The 22676-nt window shown below is 45.6% G+C and overlaps 1 protein-coding gene across 1 annotated transcript in view; it reads left to right on the top strand.

The window, feature by feature from the left end:
* LOC139071864 (potassium/sodium hyperpolarization-activated cyclic nucleotide-gated channel 3-like) overlaps positions 1–22676 on the top strand; it is a 79070-nt gene that overhangs the window by 14188 nt on the left and 42206 nt on the right. The window contains exon 2 of the mRNA XM_070555185.1: positions 9079–9502. Within this exon, the coding sequence (XP_070411286.1) occupies positions 9079–9502 (424 nt within the window). The remainder of the gene's footprint in view (positions 1–9078; positions 9503–22676) is intronic.

Here is a 22676-nt window from a genome sequence, read left to right as displayed (position 1 = left end):
TCAGACCCATCAGGTCAGTGGGAGGGTCAAGTCTAATAGTTGCTGTAAGTGAAAATGTTTTTTAGGCAACAATAACTGGAAATCTTAAGAGTTAAAAACTGAGAAGTTGCTTGTTTTATATTTAGAAAAAGCTCAACTGTGTGAAATTACAGCCCCTCGTTACCTGGTCGGGGGTACCTGCACGTCCCACCAGCAGACAGCTTTTATTGGTGGAGCTCTCACCAGCGTTGTTGGGTAGGGCTGGTTCTGCTGCTCCTCTCTACTGGGACTCACTCAGTAAATCCTCCTGTTTCCTCTCAGACTCGTGGAGATTTTGCTCTCTGATGAAATCTTCTGAGCCTGTTTGATAAAACAGCAAGTCTCTCCTAAACATGGCCACCTGTGACTGCTCAGCCGCGGTGCCACTGACGAGCTTGCAGTGAGCCTGTTGGCGGTGCCGCACAAGTCCAGTCAGGACAGGTCACTGGAGCGGGTGACAACAAAAATAGGATTAACCCTTTTAACCTGATTTTTTCCTGCTACACTTCGGTCTTCTGTGTTCGCCAGCTGGCCAGTTTCAGACCGCTGGGCGGCTGTTTCAGGCAACGTTGTTGTTCCCAGGGTGGGTTGGACACTTCCTGTGACCAACTGAATTTTATGTAAGAGGGAGGTGCTTATCTTAGGTGTGTTCTTGCTGTGTCGTATCTCTAATTCCATGCTGTAGTTCTTTTTTCCCTTTCGGGAAACCAGGTAAACACAACTGCTCTGTGTTTTAAAAAAGAACTACAGCATGGAAAGGGAGGTGCTTAATGTTCATTCATTCATTGGAATGAACGTATGTGCAGCGGGGTGAGAGAGGGTCAGAGGAGCGGTGTGATGGGTGGGTTTTGATCCAGCCAGTAAGACGGGCGACCAGCGCTGGACTGGAGGAGATTTATCAAGAATTTTACGTTTCAGAGGCGACTAAAATTATTCATTTTTTGACCAACGTTCAATTTACTGGTTGGCATCAATGGGGAAGAAGCACAAAATGGCAAAAAAGTTCCTGACTACAATTTCAAACGGCAGCTTTACCAAAGCTGTTCCCGTTACGGTAAGAATACTGCTGTAAGCTTAAACTGGGAATTTTGTCCTGGAAATCATTTTAGTTCCTAAAATGTGTATTTATGCTATAGTGCAGTGGGGAAGGGGTTTCTGACTCTGATGTTTGCAGTGAGTCATGGCTATAATGTTGGGAAAATCATCAGAAGTGGTTTATGTTTTATTTAGCATTATCTTTGTGTACGGGAACTAACATCCATCCGTTCATCGTCCTCCACCTATCCGGGGTCAGGTCGTGGGGGCAGCAGCCTAAGCAGAGAGGCCCAGACTTCCCTGTCTCCAACCAGCTCCTCCGGGGAATGAGGCGTCCCTCCAGCATGCCCTGGGTCTCCCTTTAGCTCTCCTCCCAGTCGGACATTCCCGGAAAACCTCACCATGAAGGCGTGCAGGAAGCATCCTACCTGGATGATCAAGCCGCTGGATGTTCTTGATGAAAAAACAAAAACTATTTCTAAAAACACACCAGCTTTTCAAAAAGCCGCCATCACACAAGTGACACTCAAAAAATGAGAGTAAAGTGCAAATGTCCATTTATTTCAGTAAATTACCTTTATTTAATTTAGCATCACAAACAGTCGATCACCACACACTCACACACACACACACACACACACACACACACACACACACACACACACACACACACACACACACACACACACACACACACACACACAACATTGGTTCGTCCAACCATCACCAGTGGGCGAGGCAGGTTAGGTGTCTTGCCCAAGGACACGACGACTGTGACAGACGGGGCTTGAACCTGCAACCTTCTACATGTTAGTTCCAACGTAAAAGGCGGAAGGGTTTCTTTAGATGGTCTTGCAGCTTGTTGTGTAGGAATGGGTGTCGGTTTTTAGATGTGGGTATATTCTGGACTCCTAGTAGATGATTTTAGACTAAAAGCCCAGCTGCTCGGCCCTCATTAGCCTCTCTGTATTTTAGAGCACAGTCAAGGCTTTTTTTATTTGCTTAACCGTTGATGACCGTGCCCTCCCATATCTGTCTGAGCTGCTTCATTTTCACCGCCCTTCCCGGTCTCTCAGGTCAGCTGACCAGCTGTTAGGCCAAAGCGTGACCTTGGAGGCGGCTGAGATTTTAAATTCGTTGCTCCTAAACTTTGAGAAGAGCTTTTGCACATTAGACAAGCCAAACTTCTCCCTTTGACTCTCTCTGAGACGTTGATCTGATGTGGGGTTCCTCATCTCAACATCTTTGCTCTGATTGGTTTTAATACTTACGCTAGTTTTACACTTTGCTCGTGTTCGTTTTATCTCACTTACTTGGCTGTTTGTGGTGCTGATGTGTTTATTATGTGTTTTCTGTAGTTGCACAGCACTGTTACAGTATTTAAAGTGCCTCGTGAACAAAGTCATGTTGGTGAGTTCATCCCAGCGTCCACCATCTCTGAGTAAAGCAGCCCCACGGCTGAAGTCAACTGCTTCTTTTAAAGGAACGTTATAAAAGAGCGTTTTCCACATCCAGAGAGCCATCGCTGATCCGTGTTGTTGCGTCACATCCAACATCTCGCTTCCTCCTGCCAGTGGGGTGTTTCCAATTTCTGTAGAGAACTTCAAATCAGAGCCTCCGCTTATCTTTCAGATCAGTTTTCCCAGTTCTTCCTGCAAACCGCAAACACTCAGTGTTTATGGGCAGTCGTCACAATACTCACGGGTTGCTTGGGTCCTGCTTAACCTGAGAAAAGCGGCTTTGTTGCTTTCTTTCAGCAGAATGTTGGTGGTGTTTGTATGAGGGGTTCCTGATGCTACAACACATGAGAGCTGAACACAGCGTCTTACAGAACAAACAGAATACAACATTTTGATTAAAGAGGATGAAACAAACAACAAGTCAGGAACAGACAATTCTAAACAATTCAATAAATAAGATAAAATCAAGTGTGAGAATAGAGCAACAAAACACCGACAATCAGAGCAGTCCTGACGATTAAAGCAGCAGTCACTGTCCAAAAGCCAAATCACAGACCGAGACCGTTGAAGGCTCTCGTATGGTGAGAGGGAGAGCGTTCCACGGATGAGGAGCAGCCCTCCTCCTGCTTTCTAGTTTATTTTGGGAATGCAGAGCAGCAAGCGGTCAGCTGATCTTAGGGAACGCACCGGCACATAGGTGTAAGCAGCTCTGACAGGTCGGGGGGTGCCAGGCCATTTAACGCCTTGTAGGCGAACCACAGAACGTTGAAGCGCACCCTGACAATCACCGGCAGCCAGTGTAGATGCGTCAGTACGGGAGCAATGTGACTGCGTCTATCCGTGTTGGTTAGAAACCAGCTGCAGCCGGTTTAATGCTGAAACAGGAGCGCCAGTGAGTAGTGAGTTTGCATTACCCAGGCGAGACGTGATGAAAGCGTGCCACCGACTCCTAATGAGGACGCTTCAGGCGTGCGAGACGGAGCAGGTGGAAAAAACGTGATTTAACAACTGTGATTATCTGCAGTGCCGTTGAAATCCTGCATCTCATTTTGTTTCATTTCATAACTCACAAACATTTGGGACTAAGCACTCGCCGGCTTTGGGCTCTGGATCTGGTGGGTAAGAAAAGGAATCGGCACCCTGATTTTCATTCAGACGCGACATGTGTCAGACGCTAGGAACGTCTCTCCTGAGTGGAGATTGTTGCTGGATATCGTTGCCTGCAGATGAGATACGATAAGATAGAACCGACGACCGAGAAGTAGGAACCTTCAGGATGTTTTTACGGTGAATAAATAACATTTTACTAGACTGGCTTTGCTTTAATCAGAGCTGCAAAAACAATATTTTAAATCACACGACTGTGTTTTCATCAGCACACCGGACTTTTCCCAGGTTCCTGTTCTGCTGGCATTCATTTAGGCTGTTCTTTAAATCCATTCAAATACATCAGAATCACAAACATCAGAGCTTCTCCGTGTTGATGGGATGCAATCACCACAGCTGATGTTCAGAAAACCGCACGACTACGAAGTTCACCGGTGTGTCTGCACATGGGCGGTGGGCATCGTAGCAGTAGACCTCCTCCAGGAGACTTGTGCAGGAGTGGTTTCTGATGAAGGAACTGGTCCTCCTGCTCCATCTGGAGGATTCAAGGTCAGAAGTTGCTGGTCGTGAGTTTGCGGCTGCAGTCTACGAGCTCTTTTGTCTGTGTGGATTTGTTAACCCAAATAAATTTGTAGCTAAAGTTTACAGAGCCACAGCTCCTCTGAACTGACGACCGAACCAAATCTTCAAAGCCAAACTGATGAGTTCCCACAAGGTTTTGCACGAGGAACTCATTTTAAATGCAAAAACAGTTCAGTTGTCATGGAGTTTCAGTCCTAAAGCTTCCTTTACTTCTGTTCCTACCAAGCCAGAGACATGTAGAATAATAGTTCAGGTACAGTTTAATACTGCAAATGGCCCATTCCATGACAGCTAACCTGCTATTCCACATGTTTCTCATAATCAGGTCTTTACAGAGCAACTCTATCTGCACGTCTACCCGTTTGGATTTATTTTGTTTGCTTTTTCCTGCTCCTCTATTTAAATGTAGGCTGCTGAGGAAGGTCAGCGTGAATCCACCTCCGGCTGTCTTTGGAGGCCCTCACAAAACCTCTCAGGTAGACGGTCCGGGTGAGGAGAGTGAGAGAGGCTTATCGTGTAGTGGGATGCACTCTAAGAGTGACAACATGTTCCCGCTGTCCCCGGTCACTCCACCGGAGAGTAGAGTAGGCTGTGGCTCCATCCCTCCAGACAGGAATGTCAGGTCTCCCTCCATCACTACAGCATCGGCATCACGTGTGATATCTGCTTCCTGCCCCTCCCATCATCCCCCCCACGTCTTCATGGCCTTAAGTTTTCTTCACACGAGTGTCATAAAACCTTCAGACAGAAGACAGACTGAGGCGTTTGTGTTGTTTTAGAACGGTTACATGGTTTAAATGTTTATTGGGTTGAGCAGAAAACGTGAAATTGGCACATTTTCTGTAAAGGTCGTGAATAAAAGAGCAAATCTGGAGATTTTTTCACTTATTTGCATTATTTCTTGTTCATTTATCTTTCAGTTATAACCGTTTCTTCACATGTATGGGTCACCACTGCCTCTGTTTTATGAAACCTCCTGTCCAGCCACGCCCCTGACTGCAGCGGATCTTAGATATTTTAATGCTTTAGAAATGTCCGGCTGACATCACTTTCTCACCAAACTGTATTTATAGGCCAACACTCTTCTGTGCCGGGGCTCCACTGCATAATAAAACACGTAAATGGACCCAGGCTATGTTTAGGAGGCCTGACCTCCATTAAGACGCAACTGCAGGAGTGAAAAGGAGAAATCATGAGTATTTACTTTACACCGTATACATGCATGCACATGAACACATAGATGTAAGTCAGCAGGTGCACAAAAATCATGCAGGGCTGTGTCCCAATTCAGTGTCTGCTTATTTCACGGGCTGGACTTTAAAACCGCAGCAGCACGACGAAGCTCGTCTCGTTGTGACGGCTCTTCCAAATGCAGCCCAGGAAGGCTGCACCAGGAGGACCTGTCCCCCGTTTTCAGGACAATAAATCAGACTCAGTGTTGCGGGATGAAAAGTAGCTGGTTCCAACATTTTTATGTTTACACACAGTAGTTGTCATTCAAGCCCACAGATTCAATTTAATTCAATTCAAGTTTATTTATAAAGCTCCAAGTCAGGACCAGAGTCGTCTCAAGGACCTTCACACAGTAAACAGTACAGGTCAGGTCATTAAGCCAATCAGTAACAAGTTTCCTATATAAGGAACCCAGCAGGCTGCATCGAGTCACTGACTAGTGTCAGAGTCTTTACAGCAATCCTCATACTAAGCAAGCATGCAGCGACTGTGGAGAGGAAAACTCCCTTTTAACAGCAAGTTCATTTAATTTAATTTAATTTCACATTTACATTCACATGTCCACATTTTTATTCCTTTCTTCTTTTTTGTTTTATATTTACTCACATGTGTTTCAACAAAGAAGGTGTGTGTGTGTGTGTGTGTGTGTGTGTGTGTGTGTGTGTGTGTGTGTGTGTGTGTGTGTGTGTTGGCAAGTAGTTACACATTCTTTATCAGTCTAATGAACTAAGTTTAAATACACGCACGTTTAATTTTAGTTATTGGACTCATATTGATATGTGTCTCTTGTTTGGTCTCTTGACAAAATGAAGATAATCTAAAAGGTATGTTGTTGTTGTTGTTGTTGTTTTTAATTAATCATAAACTTTAAAATCTAATGAAAACGTTTCGGTAACAGTTTGTAATAAGGGTCCCTTTATTGATGTAAACTATGAAGTGTCCTTAAGGTCAGGACAAAGGGGGAGGGGGTGACTGCTGAGTAATGCATTGCATAAGCAGTTGTTTTAAACAGTTAGTTAATGCTTAATAATGCACTAAGTAACATTAAATAAAGGGACCCTTGTTGTAAAGTGTTACCAGTCCAAGTTGGAAGAAGTATTTTATCTGAGCCCGGTGTCCTTTAGGATGGTGTGTTTCCATAAGGCTGGGCTCAAAAACAACACAAACCATCCAGGATCTCTGGTGTTAGAAAGCAGCCGTCTGAGGAATCGTGTCCTGACACGTGCTCACGTTCCTGCCTCTGAAACTTTTACCCATCCTCCTGGGCCCGATGTAAGCGAGCACAGCGGTGGGAAGGTCTGTCTAAATATAACTGCACCAGGCAGTAGATACCTGTGTGTGTGTGTGTACGTGCGTGTGTGTGTGTGTGTGTTTGTGTGTGTGACAGTTGTTAGTAAATAAAACCCTTTATAATTATTTGCTGTGGATGTTTTAGTTGAATCGGTTTTTCTCAGATGAACGCGTCAACGACGAAGCAAAAAAAAAGGAGTCCCGTTTATTCATGTTAGTAAAATCCACAACATCCATAAACACTTAAGAGCATAGTTATTATATTTGTAATGAACATTTACTGACTGATAACAGAAATTATTTGGAGAGGTGAAATTAGTGGAAGTCCAAATGTGTCCCGAAGAACTTTTTACACTTTTGACCTTTCACAAAAAAACCTGAATTGTTGTTTGTGCGTTTCCCCTCTCAGGCTGTAAGGACCATGAGGAGAAACGACGATGTAAAGATTTTATTAAGACAAGTAACAGTGTAGTTTGGATGAATCTTGATGTTGGTTTTTAGCCTGGCAAGCCAGACTAAATAAATGTATGATTTAGTCTGGCCATGCTCCATTGACAGCTCTCGGTTGTGGGGCGGGTTCTACCGTTGTCTTTCAAATGATCTCCACTGGACAAAGAATGTGGCGTACTCTTGTTTCACTCTGTTGCATCATCCCACCCACCAGACATATAGAGTGCGGATAAAGCTCTGTGATTTGTTCACTAAGCAGATAGAGCACTATGATTGGCCCACCATTATGGACCAATCACAGCTCTTTTTGTGTTTGAAACCCCTCTAGAGAGCTGTGATTGGCTAGCCAGAGTCCTGGTAGGAGTTGCAGAGGTTCCAATGGAGCGTGCCTAGACCATTCTTTGCAAAGCAAGAATTTGGTCTAGTTCACTAGGCTAGTTGGTTTTAGCTCTTTACACAGTTCACCTTCACTAAACTTTATTTTTTCTTATCTGTCATTTATGTTTGTGTTTGTTTAATCGTCTTTCTGCTGCAGGAGCTCCTCTTTGTTCCCGTCAGCGACTGAATCTATGTCCTCGTCTCTCAGCCGCACTTTGCCGTGACAGCGTGATTCTGTACAGCAGCAGATCAGTATAAAGCCCTGAGTTATTTACTTCAGCACACCACGAACGAACCATAAAATCAATAGACATCAGCGGCACAACAAGGAGCTGGACCAGCAGTGATTACGTGCTGTTGAATCTACTCCCTCGCAGGAGAAATTTATTCCCCTCTTATCTCTGCTTTTGCATGAGTTCCTCTTTCTTCATATAAACCCACTCCTGGTATCAGTCTTGCACAGAGATGTTTATTACCTGCTTAAAGGTGCGCGAGCAAATCGGGGATCAGTGGACCAGCGCTCGGTGCAGAACAGCTCGTCAGTTCAGGATCAAGAACAAAATCACAAAATAGCCGATCTGGGTCTAACTATCGAGCTGGGATCGAGTGATGTTTGCATAAAAAGTCTTGAGTTTCGAGTTTTAATGAAGCGTTGACCCGCAGCTGCAGGTTTCACGTCCACACTCTCTGATTTACAGCCGGCAGGCTTGGTTAGCGTTAGGTAACATCCTGAGTTTTTATCTCATTATTAAACTCCGTACACACTCTGGTCGTTTCCATTACACACGCAGGGTTAGCACACAGCAGAGGTCAAACAGGAACAAACTAATAACACCTGTTATTACACATCTTAGTTCAGGTAAGTCACTAATAAATCTTGATGTATTGTTTACGTTCTAAACACATTTATTGTTTCTTTGTGCAACAACAGGACGTCTAAATAAAGTTTACTTGTTTATTTTTAAACACCACAGACAGAAAACGAAGTAAACATGTCGGCAGACTTCTTATCGCGTCTGTTGTTATTATTAAAACAATCCAAACACGGACAGAAAACATCCGTTTTCTGTCCGTGTTTGGATTTAGGAACCGTGTTTCTAAAACAATCTATTTCAAAAAGTCCCCGTTTGTGATGTCACACATGGGGAAAATAGAAGAACCAGTTCTCACCTTCAGGAGAGCAGCAGCTGCTGGAGGGGCATCTCCTCACCTACCAGAAATCAGAGCCTCTCAGCCTACAGCAGCCTGTGCTGGGGATGAGTGGGCGTGGCTAGTAACAGCTTGTTTTCTTAAAGTGACAGAGCCCTGACACGGTCAGGAGTAAAACTGCTCAGATTACCTTAATAGCTCTGGTTTCCCTTCAGTTTGGTGAAAGATGACGAGAAAACAGATTTTAGTTTCACAGAAAAATGAAAAGAGTCGGCACCAAAAGCATCTGTTGGTTCTGAGCTCTTTAGCAAAGTGAGCCTCTGCTTTTCCTTTTGTTGCCCAATCCTTCATCCTGTCTTTGTCTGTTTGCATCAAGGTTTTACTGGGATTTGACCATGTTGCTGCTGATGGTCGGCAACCTCATCATCATCCCAGTGGGCATCACGTTCTTCAAGGACGAGCACACACCTCCTTGGATCGTGTTCAACGTGGTCTCCGATACGTTCTTCCTCATGGACCTGGTCCTTAACTTCAGGACGGGAATCGTAAAGGAGGACAACACAGAGATCATCCTGGATCCACAGCAGATCAAAATCAAGTATCTGAGGAGCTGGTTTGTGGTGGACTTCATCTCCTCCATACCTGTGGACTACATCTTCCTCATAGTGGAGACTCGGATTGACTCGGACTTCTACAAGACGGCGCGCGCTTTGCGGATCGTACGCTTCACAAAGATCCTCAGCTTGCTGCGGCTCCTGCGGCTCTCTAGGCTCATTCGGTACATCCATCAGTGGGAGGAGGTAAGAAAGGTCTTAAACTTCACACACGTGTTGGCTTTGCTCGCTTTCCTGTTTGACGTTAATGCTGGGAAATGGATTTAGCAGAAGTCTAAATGTTGATTTACACACAGAGAGAGAAGAAAAACAATGAAGAAGGCAAGAAAATACCAAATAAATCAGAAAAGATGTAGGATTTTACTTCCTCAGTTCACAGTACTGCTGTCCTGGGTGTTGCTGTAGGTGTTTCAGCAGTGTGGTGCCTCCCCCTCCAGGAGGGAATCATGGGTAGATGTTGTCTCTGATTGCCTCCACCCTCGACAGAAGTGAAAAAGCTCTTTTGCTGAGAAGGAGACACCAATGAGGCGATGAATCTGAGATGCTGATTAGCATTTTCTCTCCGCGTGCCCATCCCGAGAGCAGTGGGACCACAGACACCAGCGGCCGTGCTGCAGCACAGGCATGATTATAATTGCAGCAATAATTAGAAAAAGTTCCCGCTGATCCGACTGGATGGTTTGTTGTTCGATCTCAGGGGTAAAAGGTGCAAAGTGAGGCAGCTTGGCGTCAACACCAAGACTCTCCACCAAATGATGTTGTGTGACAGCGAGGGCAGCAGTCTGAGGTCAGACGGGGTCACGCTGAGGCCGTCTAAAGCAAATAATTACTGGGTCGAGAACTTTGTGACGCACAATTCAACAAATGATGAAAAGCAGCGGGCGTTAAAGAAAGCTGAGCTGCAGACTGTGTGTGTGTGTGTGTGTGTGAGCGCGTGTGTGTGTGCGTCTGTGTGTGTGTGTGTGTGTGTGCGAGAGTGTGCATCTGTGTGTGTGTGTGTGTGTGTGCGAGAGTGTGCATCTGTGTGTGTGTGTGTGTGTGCGAGAGTGTGTGTGTGTGTGTGAGAGAGAGAGAGAGAGAGAGAGAGTGTGTGCTTCATAAACAGACTTTCACAAAGAGCAGCTCTGCAGCACATCTTGTGCAAAACGATGTTTTCATTTGCAGCAGTCGGCGTGTCGGCTCCTGCGGGCCTTCGCTGTTTCGGGTTTGGTATAAAGATCTGAAGTCAGTGGTGAAATGACCAATTTTGTCTGTCTGATTTAAAAAAGTTACACAGAATCACATAAAAGAATAAATGTTTTTTTTATTCCCAAGATCATAAAAAAAGCACCAAAGCTAAAAATAAGCAAAGTAGTAATTTTGTTTTAGCTGTTAGTTTTAAAACGAATAATCACAACAGCAATAAACATTATAATTATACATAAATCATAAAAACACACAACAGTTGTTTATTATAAAAAAGGTACCTATTCATGTTTACCCTGTGTGTACTCGCATCTCAGTAATTATAATGGATGCTTGAAACCATAAAAAAGCTAAAGTACCAAAGAATAACTGCTATAATTTTAATATGCGAAGTCAGGAGAGCGCCGGGTTTTCCAACATTCCGGACGAGTGGCGACATTCGGCCCCTCTGCTGCATTTCAAAGAGAGGAAAAGTTCAGATCGGTCGCTGGGGAGAATCCCATCCCATCGGTGTCTCCGTGGTTACCGGCTGGCTGCTGATCCCAACCCAGAATGAAAGCATAAAGAGTTCAGCTTAAACAAGAGTCACACGTTCATTCTGCAGCCAGAACCCAACCAGACCGGAGCAGCAGGAGGATTACAGGAGAGAGAAAGGGAACAATAAAGAAAAAGAAAGCCCTCTTTAGCTTCTAGCTGTGTCCTTTTGTTCAGCTGTAATTGATCACCGCTCAAGACGTGCGCTTTGTTTCAAACACGATGCATAAAAGAAACAAAGACTAGGATTCGCATTCATGTTAATGGAAAAGGAAAACACAAGGACATCATAGGACAGAGGGGACTCGGCCATCTTTAAACTGACACCACAAAGAGCGGGGGACACGGCGCTCGTGGGGCATTTGCATGATGCATCTGTGTGTGGGAGCCGCATATGTTTCCCTGACCGTGTGTGTGTGTGTGTGTGTGTGTGTGTGTGTGTGTGTGTGTGTGTGTGTGTGTGTGTGTGTGTGTGTGTGTGTGTTGAATGCTAGTTAGGCAGGCAGAGCGAAAGGCCAGCTTTGCCTCAGCACCACAGCGCTCTCCATGCAACCTCACAGAAATGTCATCTGTCACAGCAGAAAAACTCGCCGCCCAGATTGCAACACCTGTCTGACTTCCTGACTTTTCCTTTAAACGCCACAAACCTGCCACGTGGATGTCATCAGCACTCTGCTGTTTTCCTGTTCACCACAGGCTGCAGCTCTAAAGCCAAAGTGATGCGGTTGTGCTGTTGCCGTTAGATCTGTCTGCAGCCTTTCATACGGTCGATCAAGACATTCTTCTGGACCGACTGCTGAGCTGGGTGGAGATCTCGGGGCTAGCCTTATACCTTAAGGGCAGGAGTTTTTGTGTGAGGATGGGTGAGGCATCATCTCCCTGGGTGGACCTGTAATGGGGTGTGCCGCAGGGATCTGTCCTGGCCCCCCTACTGTTTGCATTGTATCTCCTACCTTCTGGGAATCTACTCCGTCGACATGGTGTGAGATTCCACCTATATGCTGATGACTGTCAGTTATATATCCCTTTTCGCAGAGGGGCTGGTGGATCCATTTCTCCTCTTCTGGATTGTTTAAATGATGTCACTTCCTGGATGGCGTCCAGCTTTTTGCATCTGAACAGTGATTAAACCGAGGTAATAGTATTCAGTCCGGATGCTCTAGTGGGCTCAGCCTCCACTGTGGACCTTGGCCCTTTGGCACACTATGAGAACAATATTGTTACCAATCTAGGTGTAAAAATTGATTCAGCACTGAAATTTGATGCACAAATTAACACGGTAGTATGTTCCAGATGTTTTCATTTGAGACACCTGGCTCAGGTCAAGCCCTCGGTGTCTAGGGAGCATCCGTCTGGTTTTAGCATAACTTTGTCCTGTCCAGACTTGACTACTGCACTGCTCTGGACGCCGGTATGAGTCAGGGCACATTTGCTCGCCCACAGCCGGTTCAGAACTCATCTGCTAGGTTTTGACAGGCACAAGACGCCGTGACCAATAACACCGGTGTTGATGGAACTCCACTGGCTTCCCATCCAGTACAGCTGATGCTTGCTTTTAGGGCTCTTCTTGGTACTGCTCCTGCCTATTTATCAGCACTACTACAAAGACATGCCCCCACCTGCTCTCTTCGCTGTGCTGACCAGGAATCATTGGTGGTCCCTCGTTCCAGATGCAAACTGAGGGGAGACCGTGCGTTTGCAGTCCTTGAATCCAAGTTTGTGGAACGGTCTACCTTTGACTGTTAGGCTGGCGCCTTCTGTCCAGATTATTAAGTCATGTTTAAAGACCCATAATTATGTCCAGGCATTTTCACCACTGGGGTCTGCATTTTTGTCTTGATTTCAATTATTTGATTGTTGTTTTTTTTATCTATTTTTATTGTGTTTTTATGTTGTTGATCTTTTACTGTATTTATTAATGTGATAGCTTGTTATTGTTGTGTTCTGCACCTTGGGCGTCTGCTAAAGGTTGTGGAAGGTGCTCTATAAATGAATAAATGAAATGACATAAAGCGTCCACATTGCAGCGCTACGGAGGAAATATAAAGATGCTGCATTATAAAGCTCTAGAAGCAACGGTTAAATATGTTATCATGCTTGTTTTTGCTCATCAGCTTTGTTATTAAACGCAGCAGAAGGCTCAAACCTGTGAAATCGCTGCAGGATAACTAATATTGCTGTTTAAATATTTTCCCGTCATTTTCTTTATTAAGTCTCACAGAAGCCTTCTAGGGATTGTTGGAGATCACTACGTGGACTTTACTGTAATATTTCAAGCCAGGAAGTTGTGCTTCATATATATATATATATATATATATATATATATATATATATATATATATATATATATATATATATATATATATGATATATACATAAGGCTGTGCAGGGGAGCAGTGGTTAGAGCCATTGCCTTGCAGCAAGAAGGTCCTGGGTTCGCTTCCCAGCCTGGGATCTTTCTGCATGGAGTTAGCATGTTCTCCCTGTGCATGCGTGGGTTCTCTCCGGGTTCTCCGGCTTCCTCCCACAGTCCAAAAACATGACTGTTAGGTTGATTGGTCTGTCTAAATTGTCCTTAGGTGTGTGTGTGCATGGTTGTTTGTCCTGTGTGTCTATGTGTTATTCTGCGATAAACTGGCACCCCCCCACCCCACCCCAACACACACACACACACACACACACACATATATATATATATATATATATATATATATATATATATATATATATATATATATATATATATATGATTAGCTTTGATCACCATCCCTCCCTTCCAGTCTCTCTGGATGTAAGAGTTTTTACTTCCTTCATGTTGACAGGGTGATGTTTACAAACAAGAGGGTTTTAGTGGTGGCTTCATGCCAATGATAACACTGTCATGCATAATGGCTTTCAGCATGCTGTGCAGACATTATGAGACTAACACACACACACACACACACACACACACACACACACACACACACACACACACACACACACACACACACACACACACACACACACACACACACACACACACACACACACACACACACACACACACACACACACACACACACACGCACACACACGCACACACACCAGACTGTCATTATGCCTCCCCGCTGTCTCTCTTGTCACTTTCCTTTTGTCACTCTTCATCTGGATAAAAATAAAACGGTGACCGGATATTCTCTCCTCATTTGCGCTGTTGACTTGGCTGAAATCAGTCGTCTTGTGACATCAGATTCCAGGCAACACACTAATGACTGAGCTCTGAGGGTTTCCTAGCATCGTGCCCGATGCCCAGAAGAACCATCTTTAAATGTTGCCCTGTAGCACCAGCGAAGCAAACCGAGGGCTAGCTGGGATTCCTTTTGCTGCAACCAGATTCATGGAGATTTGGACGTTTCAAAGGTTCAGAAGACACTGGCGGATGGTGCTGTGGAATAACTAAGGGCTCTTGACTTGCCATCTGCGTTTGCCTCCAGAACAACATTCATGAATATTAGCATCTTGGCTTGTTTGGATTCACGGCTCTGCTCCCACGGGTGGGTTTTTGCTTCAGCTCTGCAGAAACTAAACTTATCATCAGCTGTTAAAACTCACGCCTGGTGGAGCAGGTGAAGCGCTTTTCCTTCCTACCCAGTAAATCCATACAAAGATATTTCAATAAGGTAAATCAGCCAATCAGCTCCCACTCAGTGACCCGTTACCTTCACCAAGGACTGGCCCTTCAGAGATAAGAAACACAGGAATAATGGACTTAATGGTCCATTATTGAGTTGACAATGAGGCTTTGCAGCGACAGTGACAGGTCCTCAACGCTCTGAATGAGCCTCGTGTGCTATGAATACCCACAATGGACTCGCTAAGAAACCATTAAACCCAAATGTGTGATCCAGCGCCAGCCCAAAGTTGCGTCCCTGTTTGGAGCCGTTCTGTTGCTGGAGCCCTCCAGGCCCGCTCAGACAGATGATGGAAGGGTGTTCCCTGTGGTCCGCTCCGAGGCCTGCTTCTCTTTCCTCAGGTGCTCCGTCCACGATGAGCCCAAGCCCTGCTCCGTCATTCAGGATAATGAAAAGTTTCACCGATAACGTCGTTATTTATGACAGAGAAATCCTGCAGCTGCGTGGTCGGGTTTGGGGTCACCAGAGGGCAGCGCCCGCCCAGGAGGAGAGGAGGGCTCTGCTTGTTCATTATTTGTTTCACACATTTATTTAACATCATAAATATCACAAGTGCTGCTGGGTTGGAATGGAATCGGCGGATGTGTAAACCTATTTATCTTTCACTGAAGCCAAACAGACACACCTATTATATTTCTGTCGTGAGAAGAGAAACATTCTCTTCTGAGCCAAAACCAAAATCCAGTTTTACTTCGTAACACGATTTCTTTCCACAGTAAAACAAGATGACTCATTTATGTTGTACTCGTAACGTTTATGTATTTATTTATGTTGCTGTGTCGTATCTCTAACTCCACGCTGTAGCTCTTTTTTGAAACACAGAGCAGTTTTGTTTACCTGTTTTCCCGCTACGTTTCGTTTACGGCTGCAAAACTTCCTCAGGCTGACGCCGATGGTGGCGTCACTTCCTTCTAAGACAAGATACCAGCTGGACTTAAATGTGGAGTCGTTTACGAAATCCCATGCAAACTCTGCAATAAATCATACGTAGGAGAAACCGGACGCCAACTCCACACACGAACAATAGAACATAGAAAGGAGTGCGAGAAAGAGGCAAGTGGAAAACACACAAGAGCAGCAACAGAAGAAGCAGAAAGCACAATAAAGAAGTCAGCCGTAACAGATCACTGCACAAGAGAATACCATATAATGGACTGGGACAACACAAGAATCATAAACACCGAACAACAGAAATACAAAAGATGGATAAAAGAAGCTATCGAGATAAGGAGACGTGGATGTGGGACCATGAACAGAGACGATGGAGTTTACACGCTGGACCGCGCATGGGACTGCATCGTCGGAGAGGGGAGAGCGGGCAGTAGAGGGCGACAACGTCCTCTGCTGCCCGCGGATAAACCGTGAGGTTCAGGTCGATGGGTGTTCCAGTTAGCTCCGGTTGGGTTGAAGCTAGGTGGCTACATCCGTTAGCTCGGCTCCCACCTCCGCGTTAGCTCTGGGTTAGCCAGGGTTAGCTTCAGGTTAGCTCGTAGGTAGTTCGCCTGGGTGTCGTCACTCGATCCCAGCCTTACAGCCCCACCCTCAGCTCCTCCTCTCTTCCCTTTTATGGAATTTTCTGGGCTGGACGGAACCTGTGACACGGTCAAAATGGCGGTGGTGGCCACCTCCCATTATAGACAAAAAACGTGTTATTGGAGCCTATGGAATCGTTTTGTCAAGTATGTACAGTCTATGGGATAAACGGAGAAGGAAGTGACGCCACCATCAGCGTCAGCTCTGAGGAAGTTTGCAGCCGCAAACGAAACGTAGCGGGAAAACAGGTAAACAAAACTGCTCTGTGTTTTAAAAAAGAACTACAGCATGGAGTTATGTCCTCGTTTAAACTGCTCCTCGTGTTCAGAAGGGTTAGGTTTGGATTTTCTTTTACAACTAACTTGGATTTTTATTCCTCAGCTGCACATTTTAACCCCTGTTGTTAAACGTGTTCAAACACCACAACTGTTTTAGTCAACATCTCCTTCTAAGTTAAGCCCCCCCCCCCCCCCCCCCCCCCCCCCCCCGCAAACCATTTAGTTGTTTTATTTCAGAGCAGCCCGTATGTTGCTTTAAAAATTACCTGTGCTGTTTTCAGTTGAACCAAGTCTGGAAAATTTCAGCATTCCTGATTTTATTAAGCGTTCCTTTGTAGGAACAGTTCCTGTTTAACCCTGCGGCTAAATCAAACTGACCAGCTATACCTGTACATGCTTTTGGGACTCGTGCACAAGAGAAAAATATAGTGATGCACCGATATGAAGTTTTAGGGCCGATACCGATATTAAGATCACTGTTATGGCCGATAACCGATATCTGCCGATACCGATATACTGACATTAATGCTTCTAAAATCAGCAGATTTTGTATAGAATTAAAATAATTAAAGCTGAATTTACGTTATTATGTATACACAACACACACAATTACGGTTCTGAGATGATTTCATTCACTGTCACGTGACTAAACAATTACCCCCACCCTCTGAAACAGGCAGACAAATGGAGACCAGATGGAAAAAATATCGGTTGTTAATATCGACCCAGTTTTATTTATTGAGCAGTAACGATATGTTAAAAAAAGACTACCATCGGCCGATACAGATATTGATGCCGATATGCTGTCCATCTCTAGAAAAACTGTCAACATCTCTCCGAAAGAGACCTCGTTAACCTCGCAGGATGTTGAAAATGTTGAAGCTAGGTCTGACATCTGGCACGAACATCTGTTTAAATTCACATGCATGCTGCAGGTGGGGCGAGCAGCGTCCAGATCGGGTCATGCAGAGTAAAATGCTGTCAGTTTAAGTTTGGCTGATTCGTGCAAAATGACTCAAACAATCATGACATCACGGATGCAACTGAGTTGGTTGTAGAACACGAAAGGAGCCTCCAGGTACAAATCATGAGGCACTTCAGTTCAACTCAGTTTATTTGTACAGTGCAGGAGTCATCTCAGGGCACTTTAGGGTCAGGGCTGATTATTTATTAGCGCTCTTATCGTCTACCGGCACTCGGTACACAAGATGATGCAACACAACACGCAGCACATGAAGCCACGCTAATATTTCCCGCCTCAACAAGACTGGGTGTAAAAACCGCAGAAGGATCACAGTCAGATTTTAATTTGTCCCCTCTGAGCTACTGTAGAGTAATGAAAATCAAGTTATTGTTTTTCCTTGTCTCTGCTCTCCAGACAACATCAGCATGAAGCTTCTGTTGCATTCAGAGACTGTGGAGTCTTTAAATACTCGTATTAAAAGAACCAACTTCAGAGCCAACCCGTTTCAAGCGGACGTCAGCAGACGTAACGAACGTCGGCATCTGATCTCCCCGAAAAGCAATAGGAGTGGAGAGTTTTGTTTTCTCTCTGGTGCGTGGAGATGCCATCGTGACATTCATCATCATTAGCAGGGTAGCTAGCACCAGATGCCCTTGCTGCTGTCGAACAGCCACCATCAGTGCAATGCAGCGTCCGACTCTCCGGGATCCTGCTCCCCTCACGCCGTCCTTCTGCTTCTGATGACTCAGCATCTTTTTATCCCCGTCTGTACCTGGATGCAGGTTAACCGAGATACAGACTAGGTTATTAGTAGCATTCAGGTATGTTGTTGTCATCTGAGTAGCTCTCTGTTGAATTTAATCCAAAATGTTTTTGGAGTTCCCGTTTCCGGCGTATGGATCCTGGCTGCTCTTGACCACTTTGTTGCAGTTGTATCTTTAAATGAAAGTGTTTGACAAAGATTAAAGTAAACATCTGCATGGTTTGTCACAATAAGCAGCCACAACCTCTCCTCCTGTAAGGAACTGTTGTGTCTGCGACCCCTCATCAATCAGAGCGCTCCTGTTGATGCTGATGTCACCATGCTCGCTCTGCGTTCCTATCAATTAACAGGAAGTAGTTAGCAATCCATCATCCTCCACTGCTGTCGGCGCAGCGTACACACACACACACACGCACACACACACACACACACACACACACACGTACACACACACACACACACGCACACACACACACACACACACACACACGTACACACACACACACACACGTACACACACACACACACGTACACACACACACACACACACCTCATTCCTTTACCCCCAACCCGCTCTCGCTCTCACTCCTGCTCCTGCTCTCGCTCCCGCTCCTGCTCCTGCTCTCGCTCCTGCTCTTGCTCCTGCGCATGCTCTTGCTCCTGCGCATGCTCTTGCTCCTGCTCCTGCTCTCGCTCCTGCGCTTGCTCTTGCTCCTGCGCATGCTCTCGCTCCCACTCCTGCTCTCGCTCCTGCGCTTGCTCTTGCTCCTGCTCCTGCTCTTGCTCCTGCGCATGCTCTCGTCTCGCTCCTGCGCTTGCTCTTGCTCCTGCGCATGCTCTCGCTCCCGCTCCTGCTCTCGCTCCTGCTCTTGCTCTTGCTCCTGCTCCTGCTCTCGCTCTCGCTCCTGCGCTTGCTCTTGCTCCTGCGCATGCTCTCGCTCCTGCGCATGCTCTCGCTCCCGCTCCTGCTCTCGCTCCTGCGCTTGCTCTTGCTCCTGCGCATGCTCTCGCTCCTGCTCCTGCTCCTGCTCTCGCTCCTGCTCAGTTGTATTTAAAGTGACTGCAGCTGTGGAGGGAGATATGGGATTCACCGTCCTACAGTGACGGTACAGTCTGGGTTACAAACTGCAGATTTGCTTGGCTTTACCTATCTTCGTTCCCTTAGGCTTTATCCTCCACGCAGGAGTAACGTTATAGAGGTCTTTTGAGGGTAAAGCTGACATATGGATGTACCAGACCTGAGTTATTATTGAACAGAAATGAATCATTCTGCTTCTGCAGGAAGATCCTGAAAGGGTTTCATCCAGCTCTGAACTATGCTTGTGCGTCGCAGATCCCCAGATAGCATTGATGTTGGCAGGTTTAGAGACAATTTGCACAAATGTTGATCAAACTAAGGGACAAAAGCACTGAACCGCTTACACCAATGGTGCGCCGGGCCACTTGTGACTCACTAATGTTAGACCTAACAACAAATGCAGTTAGAGTATTTCTAAAAGCACCATTCACAAAACTTGATGCAGTTAATTTTGTTGACAAAATATCTGAGTTATTCTTTAGTGATGAATTATTATTTTTGCAGACTTAATAGGAAAAACACGTCTCTAAAGACTAAATTATGATGGATATTGACATACTGTTCCAATTCCTGCCGTTCCTACCCATGGACTATTCAACAGCTTTGAACCCACCTCTCTGTTCTCTTTGGAAAACGTAAGAGCTTCTGTGACGCCATCTGGATCTCCGGGTGATGTGGTACCACCTCGTCTCCTGAAAGATGTGCTTCCTCTGAATGGCCACATTGAACTGAACATGTTAACGGTAGCTTGACCTCAGCTGAAGTTCCTCGTGCTTTCAAACATGCGGTCATTCAGCTGATTTAGAAAAAAACAGGTCTTGATCCAACTGTTTTCACAAATCTCCGATTAAAATGGTAGTTTGGAAATTGGTCGACGGTACTTGAAAAAGTTGTGCTGAGCAGTTACTAATACGTCTAAATAACCATCAAGTGATGTACATTTTTCTCTCTGGGTTCAGACAACATCATGGCACAGAAACTGCTCATGTACGTGTTTTAATGACATTTTATGGCTCTAGACTCGGGTTTCCATGTGGTTCTGGTGCTTCTTGATCTATCAGCAGCTTTTGATACCATCGGTCATAGCATCCTGATCTCCAGACTACACACATGGGCTGGCATCTCAGGTTTGGCCCTTGATTGGTTCCGGTCTTACTTTTCTAGCAGGACCATCAGGGTCATGCTGGACAACTACTCATCACAGTCAGCCTCCCATCCCTGGGAGGTCCCACAAGGATCTGTTCTTGGCCCGTTACTGTTTTCCCTATTCATTCTTCAGTTAGGTGCCATTCTCAGAAAGCATGCAGTTTAAAATCAGACAAACGGTATAGCATGATTACAATACAAATATCATAAAATTATATAATTCCATGATATTTATTCTGTAATCATGCCATACCATTTGTCTGATTTTGTGAAAATACATAATAAAATGTGTTCTTTAGTTGGGTAAACACCTTCCTCAGCGGAGATAAATGCACTGGGGCGAAGGGAGACCCATCCAAGATGGCGGCTGGCCACTACAGCAGCTTCACTAAGCAGCACCAGTTCACGGGACACCTGCATATACGATGTATGCTTCACAGAAACACAATTCAGCACAGAAATAGTAGTGATGTTGGACATTCTTTTTGTCGGACTCTGAACCAGGATATGCTGCAGGCAGAGAGCTCGGAGCAGCCAGTGACTGAGTGATTTACATTTGTGTTTAAATCTTGTGAGAGCATGTTGTGTAGACTTCTATATTTACTTATACAGCTGCTACCTCAGTAATAGTGAATATTTACACTTCTTACGAGCCCAGAACACGTAGTGGTCCATCTCTGTCCTCTTGCACATTTGCCCAGAGGCTCGTGGAAACTAAAAGCTGAACAAAACGGTTTGCATGAATAAATGTTGTTTTTCTGGTAGCTACAATCACAGATAAATATCAGGTGTATTCAGTGGGACTGTGCCAGTTACTACCCAGAGACTCACGTCCTCTCACTGCCGTTTCTGCTCTTCACATTTTAACTTTTGCATTCTGGTTGCAGAACATTTTTAAATAGCAGAGATCAGTGCTGCTCGACGAGTCTGTTAAAGGACTCGTTTCATACTTAAAGTGTCACACTTTCACTTCAGGGGCCATGTTGGTATCTTGTACATTTCTCAAGAAACTCTTCTCAACCTTTGCATTAATCCTTTTTAAACCCCCATTTTAAACTGAACCCTCCACTCAGTGAAATGGTCTAAAATCATGGATTTGCAGGCAGTAGCTCATTCTTAGTTTCCGTTTGTGCCAAACTGAGCAAGTTATTATGCAAAAGTCTTTTCTCTGAAGTGCTGTGTCCAAAACAGCTGCCCAGACTACAATCCAGGGTTTAAGTCGTGCTTTTTCCTGGGAGAGGATCTGCTTTTGGAGCGTACTTTGGGGGTTTGGAACTCTGCAGACCTTAAAAGCACGTAAGACTGCTTCAGAGCACGCTGACGGGAAGGGGAAAAGATTCCAGAAAGCACAACGCAGCCTTTCCAAGATGAGTGACACCTCATAAGTCTCTCTCGTTCAATTAAAACGTCATCTCCAGAAATAGCCACACACACGTAAGGGTATTTAAAATCACTAATGAAATGTGGACTCCGTCTCATTTATTCTCATGGAGCTGTGCTTAAAATCATGTTTTACAGGTTTAAAAGCAGCTTTCTGGTGGGACTTCCCTTTCCTGTGTGGAAATATCGTCGTCGTCTTCCTCCGCTTATCCGGGTCCGGGTCGCGGGGGCAGCATCCCAACTAGGGAGCTCCAGACAGTCCTCTCCCCGGCCACCTCCACCAGCTCCTCCGGCAGGACCCCAAGGCATTCCCGGACCAGATTGGAGATGTAACCTCTCCAACGTGTCCTGGGTCGACCCGGGGGCCTCCTGCCGGCAGGACATGCCCGAAACACCTCCCCAGGGAGGCGTCCAGGATGCATCCTGACCAGATGCCCAAACCACCTCAACTGACTCCTTTTGATCCGGAGGAGCAGCGGCTCTACTCCGAGTCCCTCCCGAATGTCCGAGCTCCTCACCCTATCTCTAAGGCTGAGCCCGGCCACCCTATGGAGGAAACTCATTTCGGCCGCTTGTATCCGCGATCTCGTTCTTTCGGTCATTACCCAAAGCTCATGACCATAGGTGAGGATTGGGACGTAGATGGACCGGTAAATCGAGAGCCTGGCCTTCTGGCTCAGCTCCCTCTTCACCACGACAGATCGGCTCAGCGTCCGCATCACTGCAGACGCCGAACCAATCCGCCTGTCGATCTCCCGATCCCTCCTACCCTCACTCGTGAACAAGACCCCGAGATACTTAAACTCCTCCACTTGAGGTAGGACC

The sequence above is a fragment of the Nothobranchius furzeri genome, chromosome 9 (assembly GCF_043380555.1).
Source record: "Nothobranchius furzeri strain GRZ-AD chromosome 9, NfurGRZ-RIMD1, whole genome shotgun sequence".
Lineage (NCBI taxonomy): Eukaryota > Metazoa > Chordata > Actinopteri > Cyprinodontiformes > Nothobranchiidae > Nothobranchius > Nothobranchius furzeri.
This window is presented reverse-complemented; position numbering and strand designations above follow the sequence as displayed.